Genomic DNA, 25647 nt, shown 5'->3' with positions numbered 1-25647 from the left:
TTTATATATTTAACAGACATACAAATAAACAATATTTCATTTTTTGTGAAATTTTTATTTCCAATATACGCCATTTGAGGATTTATACACATTTTATTCGGCTTATTTTTAATTTATCTATTGTTTAACACCGTAAAGTACTTAACAGAAGACATCTGAAGATTTTGCTGTTTTAATCGCAATTAGAACATGGCAATTAAAGACAACAAGTAGCTCAAATGTCTTATAAAGTGAAATTAGTTGGGCTTGGAATCGTTGTCGGCAAAATTGTAATGCCAATATTCGACATGATGGTGGTCAACACCAAAAGAGAGAACCAGGTGAAATCACACATCCAGACTTCGTGCAAATGTTGGAATCACTGTAAATCTGTATATCTCTGTTAAACAAGGAGCATCGGGTAATATAATGCCATTAGTATTCTTATTTTTGAAATAATTCAAATTATTCACTTCAAAAGACTTAATACAGAAAGAGATCAAAGCTAAGCTGGATGAAATTCATGGCAGGTCTGCTTCTGTGTTTAAAAGTTGAGGTTACAGGCACATTATTAGGTTCAGGGTTTTCTATTTTACACGAAAAATTGAGTGTGAAAAAATATTGACAAGATGCTGTGTTTGATCTCAACAGAAACTAAAGGCAACTGTGTGGTCAATTGTGAGGCTATTTTGAAGCTTTTTTCTTGAAATCGTGGGATGATTCTACACCAACACAAAACTGTGGATGAAAGATGAATTCATTAGCACGCTGCAGACACAAAGAAACAGTCAATATAGTGAGTTTTTAAAGGCGAATGGACTCTGAAGAAGGCAAAGACGAGACAAAAATAATAACTGGATGTCATCATTAATTTCAACAATACTTAGACTTTTTGTACTCAATTATTTCATTTTGTTCTAAAAGAGATACAGTAGACTTATGGTAACTAAAATAGGAAATGAAAATGTTTGATTCAAATTTATCTAAGTATCGCGTAAAAGCGGCATCGATTGTCGTTTTATGTTTTGTAGTACTGAGTTTTCGATCATTGGACATATTTAAATAAATTTTTCACTAAATCCATTCAATTTCACTTATAAGATATACACGGCACTATACGTCAACTGTATAGCTACACATATAGTGGTATAAGCATGTCGGTGACGCGAACGCACGGGATTTCACCCATACAAAAAGTGTCTAAGGGGTACATCACACTGCGCATGCGCCAGTCATGAGCATGTGAATGATGCGAACGCATAATATTTCCCCCCCAACGCAGATAAAGAAGTTTTTACTTCTAAAAATAAATTAAATAAATTATTATTTGTTAGGAAAGACTTCATTCATTCATTCATTACTTTTCGAAGAAATTGAGCGCGTTGGTAACATATGGTAAGAGAATTGGGCGCTAATTTTTTTCTTGAAAGTACACCAGAAATAAAGATGATCCTGGAAATTTTGAATATTTCTATATAGTGATTCCTTTCAGACGACATTCTCCTCTATGAACCCTCCACTTTCAAAACGGTAATAGATATTAGCGTCAAACTCATTTCCGGCTTAGCTTGAGGCCTTTAACGAAACCACTGGATTAGTAAAATTTTACCTGATTTCAAAATGCTCTCAAATGTGAAGTTGTAACTCACCCTCTAGTTCCGGGATTTTATTCTTAAGATCTAGTTTTCGGGTACTTCTTGAAACGCCGACTCATAGTTTGTTGGTCTAGTAACCGAGGTTACTCGCCAAATCAACAACTTTTTTCTTTTGTATGAATTTATTAACAAAAGAAGGGCGAGCATGTCGGTGACGTGAACCTATAAGATTTTCCCCTACCAAAAAGTGTGAATGCGGCTAAAGAAGTATTTAAGATTTTTTGGTATTAAATTTTAATTAATTTAACGTATTCTAGTTTCATCTTAATATTAATAGAGATAATTTAGTATTCACATTAATTCCAAAAACATAAGAGAAAAAAATTGAACAAAACGAAGCGGCAAAATCTTTTAGACCTTTTTAATTACGTCAGGCAGAAAAAGGAGAATTTTAATTGAAATTGTCGACAAGAATGAATCGGAAACTTCACAGAATACCTATCGCGCAAACTTTCTTTATAGAGGTAAAAAAGTATCGCCTCCATTCATTCCGGCCGATTAAAAACGCCCATAAACGCTTTTTATCGATTCACCGGGGGTCCACAACTGTAATTAGTTCGTTCGTTAATTGCGCAAAACAGTAATTTTTCACCGGAAAAATCCTGAAACCTACAAGTTTGCAATAAGTTTAGCGAAACTTACGGCTTGCAAGTTTTGCGACTCTGTGAAAGGAAAACTTTTACGACACCATTAAATTTCCTTTATCCAGTAAAACGTGCCGAGATGCGACACAAATCTCCTTACTTACTAAATACGTCTATTTACGGGAGACAGGAATCAAACATTGAATTGAGCAAAAGCGGAATAAAAGAGGATTTAGGATTGAATCTAAAAATATATTATATGTATGTTGCGAATAAAAATTTGGGATCGAAATAATTTCATCTCGAAGATAACTTATTAAATCTCCTTCGCAGGAATTGGTCAGAGGATTGAAGTGGGAGCTGAGGTTTTCGCTGACGTCGAATCTTTGTGGTTGTTAAATCGCATTTAATAACTCCATTTCGCCTAACAAAAACACAGAATCAGTCTTTGATTTTCCGAATCGATGCATTATTCGGTTTGTTACTTACTCAACTTTCAGCAATAATAACTAATTATCTGAGATATTATGATTGATTATCAGCTGCAGACTTTACTGAACTGTATTAATTTCTGGTGATGTTTTAATTGAACTTTTATCCCAGACATGTCTGACTGTTACGAACTTCTTGGAAGCTCGTCCAATCCTTCTTGAAGTTATATTTGTGTGTGTAAACGAAGTGTAGTTATCTCATGCGTTCCATTTTAAAAGGCACTTCTTTCGGATTCCGATCTCAACTTTTATTTTCCCTCGTTCCTTTGAGTTTGTTTCCTGCAACACGTTTATTTCGAGAATTTTACTTTTATGTTCACCCAAAGACGTTGTTTGTGTCGACTTTTTTAGTGATTCAGTGGCGACATTTCTGTCTCGGCTTCAAAAAAGCATTTCATAGAAAATAATTCCGTTCGAATATAATGTGTCGTCTTGAACACGAAACCGAAACGGCGTTATTAATAGCGAAAGGAACGCTCGAATCTAATTAGTGCTTGACAAAAGTGCGCCTTCAACATCATTGTCTACATTCCTGCATGGCAGCAGAATCCATTGTTGTGTGCGTGGAAATAACCCGTACAAACATTCGAATGGAACGTCGAGGAATCGCCTCCTCGTATCTAAACTTCCACACTCGACATGATTGCCAGAGGTTTTCTTTCTTGAAATCACATTATCAGGCCGTATAATGATTGTTAAGAGTTTGGAGTGAAAGTAGATTGTTATGGTGAGATTTATTTGCGGGAATTCTAATTTCAAAACAATTTAATAAGGAGAAATTAAATTAACCACTATTTACTGTTAAATTCTATCAATATAAATTTCTGTTTAATAAAATAGTGAAGACTTTAGTCGTTAGTAGTTCCCTATTTCAGTATTTTAACACCGTTTTCTGAATTGTCTTTCGAAAACATTAAAAAACGTGTGTTTAAAGACCCTCAAATCAGTTAAAATGACGAATATTGGTGGCCATTTAAAATTGCTGTTAATATTTTTCTCAAGACAAAAGGATTGACAATTATGTGAAAATACTTTTCTTGCACTTTTATTTACTTTACTATCTGTAGGTGCTGAAAATGATTAACAAGCTAATCCAATTCTTTTCGAAGCAAGCAGAGTTATGTTAAATTTTTGTGAAAGTTTCTTTTTGTTCATTTACTGTGATCCTTAATACCTGAAAATTAAAAAAAAAATAAACTTAGCAGTTATAGAGACTGCCGATAGCAGTGAAAACTTGAAACTTTTAATATTAAAATTTGAAATTTCATAATGTTTGAATTAATTTTATCAACAACAATAGCAACAATTTTATCCTTGTTTATATGGTTTTATATTAATTAAATATATTACGGGCTGTACAAGATCATGATAAAATATAAATGCAATTCAATTGAAATAACAATTAATATACAATCATATTATTTATGGATAATATTTGTATTTACTTATATTTCAATGTACTTGATTTTTAACATTATTTTAATTGTTCGCATCATTGTCATCATTAATTTCAACAATACTTAGACTTTTTGTATTTTCAATTATTTCATTTTGTTCTAAAAAAGATACAATAGGCTTATGGTAATTAAAGTAAGAAATGAAAATGTTTGATTCAAATTTATCTAAGTATCGTGTAAAAGCGGCATCGATTGTCGCGACTAAGAAGTTTTCACTTCTAAAAATACATTAGATCTATTATTATTTGTTAGGAAAGGCTAATTTTCAGTTTACACACTTTTGTTTACGGTATAAAAACAAGTATGTTTTACTTTAAAAACATCCCTCCTTCGATTGTAATTAGTACTAAAATATGTACAACCGGTCACTTGATTTCAAAATTGATCTTGGACGATTGTTTGGGAAATTTACCGTCTAAACTTAACACGATATTTGGTATATATATATATATATATATATATATATATATACATATATATATATATATATATATATATAATAATATATATATATAATACTTATATATATACATATATATATATATATATATATATATATGTATTATTTTTTGACAACATATGATAAGAGAATTGAGTATTGATTTTGTCCTTGAAATTAAGGAATTAAGGAATTAAAGATGATCCTGAAAATTTCGAATATTTCTATATAGAGATTCCTTTCAGACGGCATTCTCCTCTATGAACCCTCCACTTTCAAAACAGTAATAGATATTAGCGTCAAACTCATTTCCGGCTTAGCTGGAGGCCTTTACCGAAACCACTGCCTTAGTAAAATTTTATCTGATTTCAAAATGCTCTCGAATGTACAGCTGTAACTCACCCTCTAGTTCCGGGATTTTATTCTTAAGGTCGAGTTTTCGGGTACTTCTTGAAACGCCGGCAGACAACATTTTTTTTGTCTGAATTTATTAACAAAAGAAGGACGAGCATGTCGGTGACGCGAACCCATAAAGTTTTCCCCTACTAAAAAGTGTCCAAGGAGGCTAAAGATGTTTTCACTTCAAAAATTTAGAACAAGGGTAAAAAAATAATTGTATTTGAATTTTTCATAGTTTTATATATATTAAGCAGAATAGTTTTTTCATCTAGGCTTCCATCTATTGCATTTAGAGATGAGTAGGTGACTTAATATTTAGTAATTTACATAATTTTTTTGTTTTGATATTTCAAAAAGGCGGCTTAAATTTAAAAAAATATATATTTTTTGGAATTTACTGAATATTGAACCTCTAAAAATCTGTAATCTGCCTCATCATTTCATTATTCCAGAATACTTTCCAAAATATAGGAAAAAATAATTTGGTTTACATGGGATATAAATCGAGCATGAAACGTTTTATAATTAATGTCAGTGGCCGATTATAATAACGCCGATTAACCCTTATATTATCATAATTAATTTAGTTGGACGTGTATCGATCTGGAGATAAATTCTATCATATCATTAATCGTTTGTTTTTTTCTTAAAATTCAACAAGGACAAATAGAGCCTTTTAAAATATGAATACATTTTCTTGAAACATAATTTAAGAGTTGTTTTTTACACATTTATTTCATTTCATTTGATTTATTTTATCCAGTTCCGGCTCTTATTGATTTAATAGTAATAAATATTAAAACATATTTTAAAAATTTATTTCCAATAAATATTTCAGATAATATAGATATAGTAAATCTGTAGAATTTTAGATGTTTCTGAATAAATAAAATTTATATTAAGATATTTTAAATTATTATATTTTGTAAGACTTACATTTTATTGGTTGTCAAAGTTTTTTGATGACAGATAGAATTGTAATTAAATTATTTTTTTAAATATTCATAATTTAGATTTTTCAGTTTTATTGTTTAACTAATAATATAATTTTAATAAATAATATGAGCTGGTACTACTCATATTATTACATTAATAAATAGGATGTATGAGATTTAATATATCTTTAAGTTTTCATCACAATTTGTAATTGAGACAATTGATCAGTTGGTATTATTAATATCCCAAAATCAACGTATACAGGTCGCATTCAATTAGCACACGGATGATTAATAATTAACACACGAACAGTCACAACACATCGATCTGTAAACACATATTGACACAACCCAAACGACCTTAATTGGAAATCCATACGAAGGTCACATTTGTACGGTTCAAAAACGCAAGACAAGAAAAACGTACTTACCGGAGTTTCTATTTAAAGATGCGAACCGGATTCGTGCCCGGACAAATTGATTTACATTTCCACTCGTGTCGTATCTGGAAAATATGAAATGGAAATGGATTAGTCTCGGGGGATGATGCCGCTGCGAGAGCGTCTACTTTTAAATCTACGATTAAACGTTCCTCCTTCACTTCAATCCGCACAAATTGAATACAAGCGTTTCCGTTCAAATTGAACGATAATTATTAATGAGACTCGCCCAATTATAGTAACGTTAATTCCGTTAAAACCGTCGAAATTATATTTCTGAGCAACAACTGAAAATTAAACTGCGTCCCTAAAATTGTTTAAGTCATTTTGTATCTCAATTAAGGCCCGGTTTCGATATAACCGGGGTTCCGAACTTAGTTTGCAACCAGTTAGGGAATAGTTGCGGAACAGCTGAACAGCTGCAGCTGCGACCCTTTCCACCGCACAATACACTGATACACTTTGATACCCATTCAACTCCCAACTGGATTATCTTTAGCAACAAAACATGATGTTTACGAACAAAGGGGGCAACTTTGTTTCTTAGGTAAGACACTTTTAGAAAAGTTTTTTATCTTCAAAATTAAATTATGCAAGTGAACCGAATTTTATTATTGTACTGAAGGATTAACAAAGAGCTTTTCGAGCTGAACTCGCGGCTGCCGTCAAATTAAATCATGTCGTTTCAGTTTCAGCACGATTTGCATGCAGAAACAAGTTTTCGAATGAAAATGAAATTAGCCCCCGCTCGTTAATATTCAAAACGAATATCTCCGCCAGATTGGGACCTTTTACGCTCATTAAAAACCGATAGAGATCTACGCATGTTTTTTTTTTTCGGCGCAGCTTCGGGTCGTCACGTCGAAGCTACCGGGATTACCATAAATATCGGGACAAAGCCAACGTATAATGGGAATCTGAAATCGGGGTGGCGGCGAACGAACGAAAATTGTTTTCCCGACGAAACAACGATGTTACCGGAATAAATACTATTAAAACAATGCAGAATATTTCCGTCCGATTTGCATATTACAATTTCAATTTTTACCCTTCGAAGTAAGTATTTGTTTTGCAATTGTTTGTTCTGAAACGGAAACAAACATTTTCTAAAATTCATGTTGTTTAGTATGTTGAAAAATCTTGTACAACAAAAGAATGGTGAATTTATCTGATGCACAATTTTATTTTTGTTCAAAAATCCATTCGCAATATTTCGCGTTTCCTATTGTATGTTGAAAAATCTTGTAGTACAAAGAATGGTGAATTTCTCTGACGCATAATTTTATTTTTGTTCATAAATCCATTTGCAATATTTCGCGTTTCCTGTTGGATCATAAATTAATTAGCTGAACACATACAATTCAATTTATCGATCGATTTTATTATTAGACATGTTACAACCGCACCTGCGTTTTATAGATTATCCACATATTCCATTTTATTCCTGTTTCGTTAATCCTCTTTGATGTGTGCCATTGTTAACTGTTTAAACTGTTCTTTTTTTTACCTTAAAAGTGCCTCAAACTATATAAAATATATTAAAAAAATATTACGTAAATAAATAATTATTAAACCTAACAAGTTTTCAGTAAACTTAAAGAAAATATTCCTGATGAGGTAATTCAGGTGTGATGAACAGGAAAATCTAATTCATTTATTTTATTCACCTTGATAAGAGATATTTCTCAGTGAGGTAATCAAATTACGCGTTGAACTGTGTCTAATTTGTTTTGATCTGAAGAAAAATTGCTGAATTTCAGCTTATAAAGTTTTCAGGTCACTTTCACGTGTGAAGTAATTTCTTTCAACAACAAATAATTCTACATTGTGCGTCCCAATATAACCGGCTTTTTATTAGCACGTTTTCTGCCATATGTGTGAGTTTTTTGAGGGTTACATTCTTCCCGAATATTCGAGTTCATTCGATTACATTTGGTTCACTGGATGTTATTATGCCTAAAATGTCAGTCATTCGGTTGAAACATAAGCTTAAAACAAATAGTGAAATTTGTTAAAACAATCAGTGAAACGTTACAATTAGTGTAATTAATTAATTAATTAGAGAGTGTTTATCCCAAATTCATGAGTGCAATATATGTCATTTGTAGAAATGAGTATTTTGGCTACATTCAACATTCGGAAGAGTTTATCAAAAAAGCAAAAAATGATAAATAATTCCTTTACAAAATTATAACTGGTGTCGAAATGTCCGATATCCTTTAGTAATCAAGAGTTAGACCAGAGTTTCTTCTAAACTAAACATGAATGTAAAACATTCACCGAGATATTTCAATTGATGATCCGAGATTATGATGATAATTGTCTATCCGAAGTTCATGTATAGAATTCACTATTTAAAACGGCCATCAATGATGCACATATCTCTGATCCATTTAAAGAAATGGAACTGGGTATATCCAAATCAATAATTCATCGCAACTTGACTGGGTATTTCATCTACAACCAACATTTGAAAGACAAAGAAGTCAAAGAGGACAATTCATAATTAACCTTAACATTATTAAGTTTGTGATGGTGAGTATTTATCCCAAGTTATGAGTGGTATACACAATTTAAAACAGTAAATCAGAAATGGAATAGGGTATATCCAAATAATCTCATTTAGACTGAGCCTTTGGGTTACATCCAACATTCTAAAGACTTCATCAAAGGGGTCCAATAGGTCAAATAATTCCTTTATAACATTTCAACTGACTATGATATTTTTGAAATAATCCAGTAAGCAAGAGACAGACCAGAGTGGAGAATAGGGGCTGGCAAATGTGCCAAAAACTAAAAAATATTTGAAAAGTCAAAATAAATTTGTTTCTATTATTCCATGGGTATTACTCATAAAAAGTTCGTTCCTTCTGACCAAACTCTTAACGTTATATTCTTTATTAATGTTTTGAAGCTTCTGTTGCAACGTATTTGTTGTTTTCCGTTAAAATTGTGAAGAAGGAAGTTGGTATTTATTCTATGTTAAACTGCATCATCATTAAATGTTTCTTATTAAAAAAAACTCGACAACTTAAAATATTATTATCATATTATTAATTTAAAATCAATTTAAAATATTTCAAGTCCTGGTGGACCAAGATCAAATATTCCCTGAAATTTAATGTTTCACAGGTGCTGAACTCAGGTACTTTCATTGGAAAGGATCTAGGTACCGTAGGACGAGTAATTTAATTATCTTTCTAATGAAATACTATTCAGCTCGCCCGGTCGGGTTTGGTGTTAATTCTGGACGCTACTTAAAATGATAAATTGAAAAACATTAATTTGCCATTATCCAGCTGAATGGTCCAGTTGAAATTAAAATATATCCTAAAAATAAATATTATCCTAAAAATATACAAAGGGAAATCTCCAAAGTAAATTAACAATTATCTGAATGGGGTCAATTAAAAGGGTTACTTTGAGACAATTAAGTAATTCCAAATACCAAAATGTTTAAATTCGTCTTTAACCGGATACATTGTATGGTATATGGACGCTGGTAAAACCTACATGTAAAATTCTGGGAATGTAAACGGTCCGCACAAACAATTGTTCCCGTTCCTCCAGAATGCGATTACGGGACAAAAGCGGTGTACACTGTAAAAACCCTTTTACGGTGTGACAGGGCCGTAATTAAAAATTTCTGTGCGGGCACCCCCCAGCTTCTAATTATCGGGACGATAAAAGAAACACTTGAATTTTTAGTGTTCAAACGTTTCCGACCCATTTTTTCCCTTATTTTAATCGTCCTCAGTTTACATTTTCTATGAAAATTTATGTTTAATTATTTTCCGAGTAAAATTGTTTGAACAACTGCGTTTAATAGAAAATCTGAAACGCGCCCGAAAAATATCAATTTTAACTTAGCCCCGGGATGTTTTCGTTTAATCCAATGTAACTGTGTTTCATTTTGAATTTATCGTCGGAAAATCGCAACCGGTTTTAAATCAAATTACGTTTCATTAGAACTCGTGTGTGTGTGTGAGTGTGCACGTAAAAGAGGAGAATTTTCACGTGCAAAAAATGCTTCTAAAAGTTATACTAAAGGGGTTCATAATTAAAACTAACGAACTTTAAACTCTGCCCCTAGGTAAATTTGAATTAAAATTAAAGCGTTCACTTTCGCTAATGAAAATTAATTATTAAAGTGGAGATAGGCTATTTTTAACTAACTGTTTAATAACCGTGAATTAATACGCATTTGCTTTTAACACTTTTAAAAATTTAAATTAGAACCCTTATATATAAAAAACTCAACGTATTTAGTTCCTCTGATGAAAATTAATTATACAGTTTTTGCTTGTGAAACTTCTCTTCGGAAACTTGTTAAAACTTTCGAAAACAAAAATTCGGGAAGCCACTCAATGTGTGCATCCACTTAAGATGCAACTGAAATTAATTTCGCTCGATATTACAAAGTTTATCGCATGTGAGGAATGGAACGAACGGAAATTAAACATAAAACATTCCGAACTGAATTATAAATTATAGCAATGAACTTTACAATGCATCTCTTATTAATTTCGGGGAACTGTATTTTCATGTGTACGTACGTTTAAACGTGTCATGAATAACGTGAATAATAATTTATGTGTCGGATGTCAAACTGGGGATTGTGATGGTTCGTGAAAAATGTTTTACTCTTTTATGTCGTTGCTGTTTGCAAACTGTACGTACAATAAATAGGTTTGAATGTCATTTAATTTTCAGAGAAGTATATCTATAATTTTATTTTATGTATCAATGCATAACTTGATTGAAGTTTTTTCAACCACATATAAACCAAAATACCAAGTTTTACATTTTTAATTCTTTGTTAAATATTTCAGGCTTCGGTAGTCCCAGATTCGATGAGAAATTTTATGATGAATATAAAATTAATGTATATTTAAATTTACTGCTTTCATCCATTTGAACTGTGTAAAGAGCTTAGACTTTTTTGTTTTCTATTCGTCCGATTCTCTCTTATGAGAAACCACCGGTAGTCTGCCACACTCGTCCCTGATGCTTCTTTCACCCAATTCATTTCTTTATTTCTTTCACCACATAGATTTTATGAGAAAAAAACAGATGACTGAAGATCAAAAAGATGCAATTCGTTGTGTATCGCTAAATATTTAATGTTTATTGTTTAAAAATCGTAAAAATGAGATAAAATATCCATTAATTAATGAAATTCGTTAAGAATAATTTTATTCCACGAGAAAGGTATCTTGTATAGCCAAATTCAACGGCGCAATGAAAAGGGTTGCGTAGAATCTAGCACTCGAAGCGGACGTCCAAGGATGACAAATAAAAATCAAGACAGATATATAGTACAAATGGTTGTGAAAAATAGATGGATATCTGAAGAAGTTTTAAGAAGCTTTTATCGGATCATATATCACCAATTTATATCCAAAGTAACTTTCAGAAAATGAATTGTTGCTAGTCGATATGATGAGAAGACCTTAAAGAGTACCTAGGCAATAGTCGAATAATAGTGTGGCGAGAAAGAGGTGCACAACAAATCTTATGGGTTCGCGTCACCGACATGCTCGTCCTTCTTTTGTTAATAAATTCAGGCAAAAGAAAAAAGTTGGTGATTTGGCTGGTTACTAGACAAACTATGTGTCTACCGGCGTTTCAAGAGGTACCCGGAAACTGGACCTTAAGAATAAAATCCCGGAACTAGAGGGTGAGTTACACCTGTACATTTGAGAGCATTTTGAAATCAGGTAAAATCTTACTAATGCAGTGGTTTCGTTGAAGGCCTCCAGCTAAGCCGGAAATGAGTTTCACGCTAATATCTATTACTGTTTGGAAAGTGGAGGGTTCATAGAGGAGAATACCGTCTGAAAAGAATCTCTACCAAATATCGTGAGGGTAAGTTTAGAAGATGAATTTCCCAAATATTCGTTCAAGATCAGTATTGAAATCAAGTGACTGGTTGTACATATATTGGTTCCAATTACAATCGAAGGAGGGATGTTTATTAAGCAAAAGTAAAACTTGTTTTTTATACCGTCACCAAAAGTGTGTAAACTGAAAATTAGTCTTTCTTAACAAATAATAATAGATTTAATGTATTTTTAGTAGTAAAAACTTCTTTAGTCGCGCAGTGTGCTGTGCGTCTTAGACACTTTTTGGATGGGTGAAATCTCGTGCGTTCACGTCACCGACATGCTTATACCAGTATATCTGTAGCTATACAGTTGACATATAGTGCTGTGTATATCTTATAAATGAAATTGACTGGATTTAGTCAAAAATTTATTTAAATAAACAAAAAACGACAATCGATGCCGCTTTTACGCGATACTTAGATAAACTTGAATCAAACATTTTCATTTCTTACTGCAAACAATTAAAATAATGTTGTAAACATGTAAACAATATGATTATATATTAATTGTTATTTCAATTGAATTGTATTTATATTTTATAATGATTTTGTACAGCCCGTAATATATTTAAATAATAAAAAAACATATAAACATGCATAAAATTGTTGCTCGGAGTGTCAATAGATGTGAAAACCAGATTGATGTTGATAAATTTAATTCAAACATTATGAAATTTCAAATATTAATACTAAAAGTTCTAAGTTTTCTCTTCTATCGGTCTCTATAACTGCCAACTTTAAATTTTTTTTATTTATGGACGACAATTCCTGTCCACATCGAACCCAAGTGATCCGGGTCGGTTATAGAGAAAGTGAATTGAAAGTTTAACTTTAACTGCACTTTAGGGTTTCTTTATAGAAAGGTACTATGTGTTTCAACTGTGTTACAAACAAATTATCCAGAACTTATTTTTTTAGTCTGTATAGTGAAAACGCTGCATGTAGATCATTCGTTTTATTGAGAAAAGTGAAAATATCAATTAAAAACGTCATCTTTTAAAGTCAGATTTCACCTTCATATTTGAACTGGAGCCACTATGCTTCAAGATTAAATATATATGAAAAAATATGTAATAGAAATTTTTTTTATTTCAATTCAATTTCCAATAAGACGAGAACAAAAGTTAATAATATTAATCCCGTTCAGCTTAACAGGTGGTCTTAGTATTGAAAGCTCAGAGTGAAGGATTAAAACGTTAACTTAATGGCTTCCGAATTAAAATGGAAACTTTTCAATCCGCAAATCGGCAAATTCAAGTCGAACGAACCGGACAATTGGTTCCGGGAGCTTGGATTTACCGAGGCGAATTTAATTGCCCACATTGACGAAATAGAATTCCATTCGATTCTCCGACAGACGTTTTTGTGCCTCGCGCTAATTAATTAATTTCATTATTCCGCCGTTACAATGTTATCAATAAGAACTTTGCTTTTAAAACAACAATTTCACGATACCATTGTTCTTGAAGGGATTTAATCTGTTGAACGCAGGCTTTATCTCTTTTCTGATTTTACAAATTCTACTTCGATAATAAATTTTTTAGGTAGTAGAAAAACAAATAAAAAATCAATCACAACAACATATTGAAAATTAGAATAATAATTTATTTATTTATATTAATTGATTAAAACTTTTTTTTTCAAATAATTTTTAATGTAAAAACAATAAATCAAAATTCAAAAATGTTCTAATTAATTATAAAACTTTTATTTGATTCATTTATATTAATTAAAAACACTAATCAATCTCAATAAGGAAAAGGTGTGTTTTTATATTCTACTCTGACTTAAATCTTTTGCAAGATATTTTAATAAAATCGATATAAACTTAAACAAACGTTGAGGATTTAAACTGTATTTATTAAGATTTATATGATAAATTATTTGAAAATTGAACAAGTTCCAAATATGGCAACATATTTAGTCAACCTTGAATTACATGATTGAAAAATCTAAATGTGAGTTTATTCATGGCATAAACAGTTTATAATCCTACTATAAACACATTTGTCATCACTTAATGTTAGTAGTTGATGGAAATTATCCACTCAACTCTTTAATTTCGCAATTTATTCCCCATTTATGTTATAACAATAATAAACAACAATTTTTATTTGCATTCAGTCAAAACATTGGCAATATTCATGAAATAATATATTGTTAAAAATACAAAAAGAAAGAAGAAGATCAATGAATGAGGCTTACATAAAGGGTTTCTCATTTAATTAATGTTGGAGCATTGTTACTCGATTACAATTAATCTTTGTGTTGTATTCTGCGAATGTGATGTGAATTAATAATATCGTTTCTGCGTCATTCCAACATTTCAACAACTTTGTTTCGTCGTTTCTGGTTTATAAATTAAATTGTAAATTCTGCAAGTTTATGGGGGGAACAAGTTTATAGCGAACCATTCTCAAAATGTCGCTGCTGAATTTCATGAGCTAGAAAACAAGCAAATATTTCTTGAATCTGCTGAAATTATACCACTTATCACTCTTATTTATTATGTATAAAACTCCAATAATCCGTTGTGAAGTGTGATTAAAAAATATTATATAATGTTAAATTTTAATAGTAACCGATGTAAATTCCAGTTTTCCCAATGATTATTTTTGAATATCCATTTTAATTTCCTCCAAAGGAAAATAGTTTTTAAGAGTAAATCGAGTTTCTGTGTTCTCGAATTCTTGAATTCAAACATTCCATTCCAGTAATCTTTAAACTGTAAATATACAAAGTCCAAAGTAAAAGGAGTCCTTTCAAAGGATTTACATCCTATGAATGGTAGTTTATTCGGTTAATGCAGGACGATAGTCTTAAAGTAGTGTCTACTGGGATTATAATATTGTATTAGATATAAATAGCCTTTGAATATAATTTTTTTACGAAAACCAAATATCCTTTAATGGTTGTGAACAAGAATGTTGGATTTTAATAAATTTATTATTTACTATTACAATTTAGTTAAGGCATATATAAATATTGTATTAAATATATTTATATGTTGATTAACAAAATTGTATTAAGAAAATAATACATTTTAAGTATATATCGAGGAACCGAATTAAGGTTTTAATGTACATAATTGACTTAAATATAATTTTAATTGAATTAAAATTTTAAGTAATTTTTTTATAATTATAATTTTTATTAATTAAACATTAAACAAAATTTTTAAATATAATCCATTAAAAGAACTATAATACTATGCTAATTAACTTAAATATAATTTTAATTAAATTAAAATTTTAGTTATATTTTTTTTCTATAAATTAGGTCACCATTTTTATTAATTAATTTTTTTCTGACAAATCAATAATTACTAAACAAACATAAATTACTTCCATCTTAAAACATCCAAAATGTTTAAATATAATCCATTCAGAGAACAATAATACTATACTAATTAACTTAAATATAATTTTAATTAAATTAAAATTTTAGATATTTTTTTTCTATAAATTAGGTCACCATTTTTATTAATTAATTTTTTTCTGACAAATCAATAATTACCAAACGAACATTAATTACTTCCATCTTAAAAAATCAAAAATTTTTGATTTGATGTACTAAAATTCTTCCACCAAAATTCTTACTTATAGTTATTTAAACAGCAACAAGTGACCAAACCAATCTCGCTTACCAGTATCCGTGTCCCACCACCGGAATCCAGAACGTGAAAACGGAAATCCGGAAACGCGGAAAATTTCTAGCAGGTGATGCGGACGCGAGTGTCGCGGTCGTGTGAAAAAACTGGCGAGCGTCGGAACGCGTCGCGGCGTCTGGCGTGAGGCGGCAGCGGCGGCGGTTCACCTCTGCACGGATGTCGACCGGAGACTGGCCCTGGACCGAACCGCCCAGCCTCCGCCTGGCGTTCCGCGCCGCGACGCACCTTGCGTCGAAGTCAATTTTATGTGTGTAATTGTTGACGCGTTGTCTTCTTCCTTATTTTATCACTATTAAGGATTCTAATTCGTTTCGTCTGCATAAATAAGGTTTAACTACCTTAATTTTACTTATAATAAATTTATTTATGTGTTATTTATTATATTTTAATTTCAAATAATTTACCACACTAATAAAAGATTTTTTTTATTGAATAATTTTCCTTAATTTGTCGATTAAAATATTAGTAGTTATTAGAAAATTAATAACAATAATAAATTTACGAATTATTACTGGATTTATCACAAATCAGACGTTACATATGAGATATATTTTGTTAAAATTATCTTAATGTGTAAAAACGAAAAACAATTTTTTCTCTTATTCGTATACAAGGTGCGTTTTTGAAGGATGCTTCGGATAAATCTCGCTCGCAGTCATTGTTTTTTCCGTCGACTCAACTCACCCGCAAACAAACAAACTACAATGGATGTTGCTAAACTAGATAATAGTTCGGTCCTTTATGCTCCAATCTAACCTTAAACTGCGCACACGTTCCATGTGTATTTTTCCCCCGTTTTAATTTATAGCAATCGTCTTAAAATCGGCTCAATCCGATTAAAAATGTGGAGTCATCATTTCAGTCAATTTGAGACAGATAAGACAATCGAATTGTAGTATTTTCCGCCGTTCTACGTTTATAAATCACATTTAATGCGGGGGAAAAGATAAAAGTGCGCTTTGAAATCGTTCGGATGGAAATAATGAAACAAAACCGAATTTCCAAGCTATGCAAACTCATTTTTAATTACTGTGCACGAAGATTTTAATTCTGGTTTGCGAAATTAAATGGCAAATATTTAAATAATACAATGAGGGATTTGCAGTGAAGTAAAATTATATTTAAAGGAATTTAGAAAAACAATTTTATTTAGATCCTTTAAAATGTATTCATATTATTGATGATTTAATTTACGTATTTAATATATTCAAAGTAAATAAATTATTTACTTTTTTAAAAATATTGTCTGTGCTCCCTTAAAAAATATTTAGCAGCTGAGTTTTGGGATAATCTTTACCTGTTTCCACCGAATTTGCAAATTTTCTTTAATTTATATAAGTGAAGATATTTTTTACAGCCCTGCAAATTTGACTGGATCATTTAATGGATGGCTGATGGGGTAAAACCAGAATATGGAAAATTATATCATCTCTAAATGAGTCTTCAAAGAAAAAAAATTGAAGACATTTAGTTTCAAATAGTATGAGAAACTTGAAAAATTACCAAAAATATATAATATGAAATAATTTTCATTAGCTGAATGACGATATTGCTCCTTCCGACATTCTTACAGATGATCTTATGGAGTTCTATGAGATCAGTAGTGACAATATGAGGGATATTTTTAAGCAAAATAGCAAAAAATTATGACAAATGAAAAAAAAGACATTCAGCTTCAAATAGAATTTCAAGGATAAATAATTGATAAAAATATACAATACGTAATAATTTTCATCAGAAGCATGGCGATACTGATTCTTCTGAGATTCCTACAGACGAAAACCTTGTCGAGATTCTACAAACCGATCAGCAATACCGATGAAACGAACAGTGATATGATGAACATATTTTGTAGGAAAATTTGAGAATTGGTAATAAATGTATTATTCGTTTAGGGTTTTTATTTGTTTATTTATCATGTTAGAGATGAAATATAATGTCACTCATTTTAAAATCGTGATAAGAACTCATCAGTATAAATCGTACAACAATATTGCTGAAACCAACAATGATATGGTGGAAGATATTTTGTAGGCACTTTCAAAAACCTTATAAAGAATTGATTAAAAATTCATAATTCGTTTAACATTTTCTATTTATAGCTTGTTGGAGATGAAATATAATACGTTAAAATATAATGATAAGAGCACATCGATTAAAAAGAATCAGCAGGCAACATGTCTTTATATAACGTATAAATATTTATTTCTATAAAAGCACATTGATATTTCATCAATGTTTTGATTTCTCTAAGTGAATATTCGACAGAAAAAAAAGACGTTCAGTTCTAAATACAAATTGAAGTTTAAAAATTTGCATATAATAGAATCAATTTTCATTAGCTGAATAAAAATATTGCTTCTTCTAACTTTCCTCCAGACGAATAGCAATATAGATGAACTGGGACATGACCCACATATTTTGTAGGCAGAATTAGAAAGAAAACTCTTATAATGAATTGGTCAAAAATTCATTATTCGTTTGGCATTTCAATTTAAAATAAGTGAAGATGAAATTGCATTGGTTTTGAAGCTTGAAAAATATGTAACATAAATAATTAGTTGAATAAACATATTGTTTCTTCTGAATTTCCTACAGATGAATATCGTCGGGTAACCTATAAAAGAATATAGTCACTCTTATTTTGCAATTTATTTAATAATTTTATATCTTTTATATTATTAATGGCAAGTTATTATTCAAGTTCAACTGTATATAGGATGTCCCAGAATATGTGTGTAATTTCCGGGATTTAGATAGTTCCTATAAATTATTTCTTCTTCAGTCGTCTTTACCGAGACATGGGTCCATAATGGATGCCCCAGAAATCGTTTATTTTTATACAACTTTTGAAGTACTAGTTGGGATTGAATATTTTTTTAATATGATGATGATTATATTTAAGTTAAATACCAGGTAAGTCCTTAAAATGGACCATTATTTAGTTTGCCAGAGACGGACTAGTTCTAACACATTAATGCTGAAGTGAAAACTTCGTTAAAGGCCTCCAGCTAAGCCGGAAATGATTTTGACGATAATATCTATTACTGTTTTGAAAGTGGAGGGTTCATAGAGGAGAATGCCGTCTGAAAGGAATCTCTATATAGAAATATTCATAATTTTCAGGATCATCTTTAGTTCTGATGTACTTTTAAGGAAAAAATCAGCGCCCAATTCTCTTACTATCTGTTACCATCGCGCTCAATTTCGTCGAAAAGTAATGGGGAGTATCGTGGGGTAGTTTTAGTTTAGAAGGTAAATTTCCCAAATAATCGTTCAAGATCAGTATTAAAATCAATTGACCGGTTGTACAAATTTTGGTTCCAATTACAATCGAAGGTGGGATGTTTATTAAGCAAAAGTAATCCATACTTATTTTTTATACCGTCAACAAAAGTGTGTAAACTGAAAATTAGCCTTTCCTAACAAATAATAATAGATTTAGTGAAAACTTCTTTAGCCATGTTGGGCACTTTTTAGTAGGGAAATATTATGCGTTCTCGTCATTGACATGCTCATGACACTTAGACACTTTTTGGATGCGTGAAATTTCGTGCGTTCGCGTCACCGACATGCTTATACCAGTATATCTGTAGCTGTACAGTTGACGTATAGTGCTGTGTATATCTTATAAGTGAAATTGAATGGATTTAGTGAAAAATTTATTTAAATATGTCCAATGATCGGAAACTCAGTACTACAAAACATAAAACGCTTTTACTCGATACTTAGATAAATTTGAATCAAACATTTTTGTTTCTTACATTAGTTACCATAAGTCTATTGTATCTTTTTTAGAACAAAATGAAATAATTGAAAGTACAAAAAGTCTAAGTATTGTTGAAATTAATGATGACAATGATGTTAACAATTAAAATAATATTAAAAATCAAGTACATTGAAATTTAAGTAAATACAAATTCTATCCATAAATAATATGATTGTATATTAATTGTTATTTCAGTTGAATTGTATTTATATTTTATCATGATCTTGTATAGCCCTTAATATATTTAAATAATAAAAAACCATATAAACATGCATGAAACTGTTGCTCGGAGTGTCAATAGAGGTGAAAACCAGATTGATGTTGATAAATTTAACTAAAACATTAAGAAATTTCAAATTTTAATACTCAAATATTCACTTCTATCGGCAGTCCCTATAACTACCAACTTTAAATTTTTTTGTTTCACTGTTTATGATAAAGGCATATAAAAGTTTTTTAAACAGAATAACCATAAACTAAAACATGGTATTCTTGATTGAGGTCTTTGCGAAAAAGGCCATAGGAAAAAGAAATGTATGTTATTGTAACTGGTCTTATTATTTTTACGAGTTCTACTTGAATATGGGAGATTACCCATATATTCTGGGACACCCTGTATATAAAATAATTAAATAAAACTATATATTTGGATTTTTAAATTAATTTTGTTTAATTTCACGAATTTAATTTAAACATAAATGTAAAATATATATTTAAGTATTATTTATTTATATTTTCTATTTTTATTTATGATTTTTTTTAAGAATCCAGGGGATGGAATGTCCAGCATTAATAAGAACGAATTGGATGTGGGAGCGGTTTCACGAATGGCAAACTGTAATGGAAAAAGCCTGTTATCTTTTTATATGAGAGATCAGCGTCCGGAAAATCATAAATTTAAAGTTACTGGTTCCTGCGGGAATACTTTTTTTTCAGAACGGTTGTTCAACACAAAATTACCTACACATGGGTTATATTAGTCTCTTCAATAAAACTTTTTATACCCTTTAACATTTTACAAATGATTTACTCATTTTTTAAATTATAATTAAATATACCACTTTGTCTTTTATATTTTTGTCTTTAAATAATCTAACATACTTATTTCACTGAAATAAAAAAAAATATATTTTTTTATTAAAAAAATTGTTCCAGTTGATGTTTGAACGGTGTTGTGTACACGAACAATTTATCGGTTTTATCATCAACAAATCTGTGCACAAACAAATTTTATTTCGGTCCACAAGCGTTATCGGGTTCGCAAAACGTATATTTACCTGTAACGTGTATCGATCACACGCATTATTTACGGTAGTTTGTCGGTCTATATTTACACATCGCCACAAGTGTCGACGAGATAAACGGCAGGAGGATGCATCCTGTCGGATTCTGCGCGTGGTCCTGCTAAAATGGCCGCCAGTCCGGATGACGTTTCGAGTGTTGTGCGATCTCTGTGACCGGCTAATCGTTCCCGAAATGGACCAGAGATGAAATTCGTTCGTTATCGGAAGTACAGGAGGAAAAAATGAAGTCGGGACTCGTTTGGTTTGTCCTGATTGTCCTGAACTACGAGACGGTAGCACGTAAGTGTTGTGGTTGGGGATGATGTGGGTTAGTGGAACGGAGGGATGCTCGGAGATAACTTGTAGGAGATCGATTCCAAAACCGTTTCTTTGGTTAATTGTTGCTTTAAAGCACGTAAATGTGCTCTGCTTTATTTGATTATGCATTTTTTAAGGCTGCTTTATGAAAATACATTTTCTCATGTTGTTAAGACAATTATTCAGTACAATCACTGACAATTTACGTTGTTTATTTATAAATATAATGATGGTTACTTTTAAAATTGATATTAAGTCTATGTTATTAGTATGATACCTGTTGCATGATGGTCAAGTGAAAAGCCACGATGATCGGCGTTCCTAAAAACGCTTTGCGTAAGAAAAGTTAAGTCAGGTCAAGATGCGGGACGGAGATGATCCCGGTGGATTGGGGGCGATCCTGGGGGCGGTGTCGTTCGATCGGTCGTCGTGGTAACGGCGGCGTATTGATTACAGATGGTGGCGAGACACAACACAGGACGAAAGCGGCGACCGAAAAGCAACACGACCTCTGGTGTTACAAGTGCGATAATTTCAACGACGGCGACCGATGTCTCGACCTCCAGGGGAATCACACCTCCATGCACACCAAGTGCACCAAGGAGCAGAAGAAATGTCAGGTAATAATAAGAAAAAAGAAACTGAACGAGTAAAAGTGATATTAAAATTTCAAATAATATTGGAAAATAAGAATTACCAACAACAATTCTTCCCTAGAACGGAAAAAATCTCAACAATGTTACCCTACATAATAAACTAAATTATTATTGTGTCCATAAACAATTAGAAAACAATTAGAATGAATCGTCCATCATTTCTGACAACGTTCACGGTCTTAATGAACGTAATTTCAGTTAATTAGCGCAATTCATCATGTTTTTAAGAGTCGGTCGACAATGTCGCTCATAAAACACAATAATCGTCGCCACTGTTTAACCTTGTCTCAATTAAATGTAATGCACCGTTTAATTTTCTTTTGTTCCAATGTAGTTCCAAAGCGTTTTTATGAATTCGTGTGAAATATGTTGGGGTTCATTTATGTTTTATTTGGGGTAAATTCCTCAGGGACCATAACGTCATTAACAGGGTATCGAACAACTTGAATGAATATTTCAGTCTCAACTCACTGAACAAGATAACTTTGGTAGAAATTTAATGAAATTATACGTTTTTCATAAATCATGTTAAATTTGTGTGAAAATTATTGATAATATATTTAAAAATATCTGACAGTTATGTACAAAAAAAATATTTTGAGGGTAAGAAATAATGAAATCTCCGAAATTTTCTTTCAGCAAATAAACCAATGTAAATTCAGTAAAGCCGAGCCGATTATTTCGTTTTGTGAGCATCACTTTCAGCCTCCTCCATAATTGACTTCATTATTCCGGACCTGCCGTTTGATAATCACAATGGGAATCTCTCTATCGTGTTTCTTTTTTAATTAAAATATCTCATGTCCATAAACCGTCATAAATTCGTATTAATTGATATAAAACTCGTTAATGTATTTTTAAAAATTTATAATTACTGATTGAGTCCTTCTTATTACAGGAGATATTTAAAAATTTCAGGTTAAAAAATCACCCGTATATAATTTTCAACGATAATAAATAAACGAAATTTAATTCATAATACAATAAATGAAAAAATATAATATAAATTTATATAAAATTTTGAATGAATTAAATAATAAAACGTTTGCAATTAAATTTCTTTCTTTAGAATCTTTAGGAATAATTTTGTATGTTTTAACATTTTTTTATTTTATTATTTAATTTTATTATAAAAATATATTCAATATTTTATATACTTTTAAATATTTGATTTTTATTTACATTAATATTATTCTGTTTACAATTTGAATATTAATATCTAAATAATAAAAATTTAATAATATATTTATTGTTGTTCAATTTTGTTTGATAATTAATGGATTTTATTATATTATGAATTTTACTGAATAATTTATAAACTGGAAACTACTAAAAATATATTGAATTTTAGATTTTTATATGAAGAATATGAAAAATAAAAAAGTTGGCAGTTATAGGGACTGCCGATAGAAGTGAAAACTTAGAACTTTTAGTATTAAAATTTTCGATCATTGGACATATTTAAATAAATTTTTCACTATATCTATTCAATTTTATTTATAAGATTTACGCAGCACTATACGTCAACTGTATAGCTATAGATATACTGGTATAAGCATGTCGGTGACGCAAACGCACGAGATTTCACCCATCCAAAAAGTGTTTAAGGCGCAAAGGGCCAGTCATGTCAATGACGCGAACGTATAATATTTCTCTATCAAAAAGTGCCCAACACGGTTAAAGAAGTTTTCACTTCTAAAAATACATTAAATATATTATTATTTGTTAGGAAAGGCTAATTTTCAGTTTACACACTTTTTGCTTTGCTTAATAAACATCCCTCCTTCGATTGTAATTGGAACCAAAATATGTACAACCGGTCATCCATTACTCTTCGACGAAATTGAGTACGTTAGTAACAGATGGTAAGAGAATTGGGCGCTGATTTTTTCCTTGAAAGTACATCAGAAATAAAAATGATCCTGAAAATTTCGAATATTTCTATATAGAGATTCCTTTCAGACGTCATTCTCTTCTATGAACCCTCCACTTTCAAAACAGTAATATATATTAGCGTGAAACTCATTTCCGGCTTAGCTGGAGGCCTTTAAAGAAACTACTGCATTAGTAAGATTTTACCTGATTTCAATATGCTCTCAAATGTACAGCTGTAACTCACTCTCTAGTTCTGGGATTTTATTCTTAAAGTCTAGTTTTCGGGTACTTCTTGACATGCCGGCAGACACATAGTTTGTTGGTATAGTAACCGAGGTTACCAGCCAAATCAACAACTTTTTTCTTTTGTTGAATTTATTAACAAAAGAAGGACGAGCATGTCGGTGACGTGAACCCATAAGATTTTTCTCTATATAAATAGATATAAAATAACATTTTCTTTGACATTATAGATATTTTTAAAATTCCTTTTAACTTAAATTTAAAATTTTTACCGTATTTATAACTTGAACTATTTTTTTTTTTTCAGAAATTTTGACAGGTCTAAACTAAAATGTATGAAAAACCCATAAATTTTAATGCTGGGAAGTTCGTTTTTAGAACAGGACCATTCTGTGAGTGACCATTATTAATATCCCCAAAATTTATATAGACTGTTTGTTCTTTTCAATGGAACACGTGCTTATTTTAGCACAATTAAATTTAATATTAAATAACATAGTATACCTATTTTATTTGTCATTACATGTAGAATTTAAAAATCTAAAAATATGCAGAGTGATATTATATTCGACGAAAACGAAAAAAAAAAAAATCATTTAAAATAAATTAGAAAAGTAGTTTGTATAATTCCAACAACAATTTCAAATTAGTACCCATTTCTGTTTTCCGATGAATAAGTGAGGTGAGACTATATAATAAAATTTCAATATATTTCAGAATTATATTCGTTCCTAGAAGAGTTTACATGTTTCACGATGCAGTTTTAATTGATCACATTTCATAAATAATCTACTCAGTTTTGTACTTGGTTTCTATTAATTTTTTACCTCACGCCTATGTGAACGCTAAAATTTCATTAACGGAACAAAACAATTGTTCGAATAGGTGCGCAGGATCTCGATGTCGACCAGCACCGACGAGATAATGGGCAAACCGAAGCTCTGGCTCCTGCAACGTAACTGTTCCGAAACCTGCGAGCCTGGCTGCATCGTCATCGGTGAAAGGACCAAATTGCATTCCTGCATCACATGCTGCGACGAACACAACTACTGCAACGCCGGCAGCGGCGCCGCGCCGCCCATGCAACCTGCCCTGCCCGTTTTCTGCCTTTCTTTGGGGGCGACGATTATCCTTCGATTCCTTTCAATATCAGTGTTCAATTCGTTTTTGATTTAACATGGTTATGTGTTTAGATTTTAAATTTTGTTGATCAATTACGGGAGTTTAAGGCAATTTTTGAATTGTGTTTGTTGGTGTGTTATGTTTGTTAAATGAAAGACCAAAATATTTGTAACGATTAGGTTAAGGAATAAAACGATTTAATAAATATTTCAAATATAATTAATGGTTTTATTTATTATATATTTTATTTATGGAGTTTCTTTGTCTTCATTATCATCTAAAAAATATTGGGATGTTGAATTCAAACGTGGGCGTACAAGCATTTTTGATGAGTGTTTTCAAGTTGTCTAAATGAGGTTACCACTTCAGAAATGATTGAAAAAATCTTAGATATCATGATAAAGGATGGGGGACTAAAAGTGTGTGAAATTCTTAATTGAACATT

General features: G+C 30.8%; 2 protein-coding genes across 3 annotated transcripts in view; one reads left to right on the top strand and one right to left on the bottom strand.

The window, feature by feature from the left end:
• LOC109603451 (uncharacterized) overlaps positions 1 to 24141 on the bottom strand; it is a 36177-nt gene extending 12036 nt beyond the window's left edge. Inside the window, exons 1-2 of one of the 2 annotated variants that reach the window (XM_049965476.1) lie at positions 24042 to 24141; positions 6371 to 6444 (exon numbers count right to left, since the gene is read on the bottom strand). The gene's annotated coding sequence lies outside the window, so the exon portion shown is untranslated. Of the gene's footprint in view, positions 1 to 6370; positions 6445 to 15912; positions 16077 to 24041 lie in introns of those variants that run through there. The other variant, XM_020019948.2, reaches the window with a different exon arrangement.
• LOC109603450 (uncharacterized) lies at positions 21022 to 25407 on the top strand. The gene is made up of 3 exons (XM_020019947.2): positions 21022 to 21288; positions 21763 to 21926; positions 24966 to 25407. Exons 1-3 carry the CDS (start codon positions 21231 to 21233, stop codon positions 25254 to 25256), a joined length of 513 nt encoding a protein of 170 aa, XP_019875506.1. The 5' UTR covers positions 21022 to 21230; the 3' UTR covers positions 25257 to 25407.
• The last annotated feature ends 240 nt before the right edge of the window (positions 25408 to 25647 follow it).

This window comes from Aethina tumida, chromosome 3 (assembly GCF_024364675.1).
Source record: "Aethina tumida isolate Nest 87 chromosome 3, icAetTumi1.1, whole genome shotgun sequence".
Lineage (NCBI taxonomy): Eukaryota > Metazoa > Arthropoda > Insecta > Coleoptera > Nitidulidae > Aethina > Aethina tumida.
Note: the sequence above shows the minus strand (reverse complement) of the source record. Positions and strands in the feature narration are given on the sequence as shown.

Excerpts from the sequence above, each read along its gene's own strand:
- LOC109603450 (XM_020019947.2), top strand. The coding sequence starts at position 21,231 with ATGAAGTCGGGACTCGTTTGGTTTGTCCTGATTGTCCTGAACTACGAG. Across the intron at positions 21,289-21,762 it reads GAACTACGAGACGGTAGCAC|ATGGTGGCGAGACACAACAC; the intron begins GTAAGTGTTGTG and ends TATTGATTACAG. Across the intron at positions 21,927-24,965 it reads AGGAGCAGAAGAAATGTCAG|GTGCGCAGGATCTCGATGTC; the intron begins GTAATAATAAGA and ends TTGTTCGAATAG.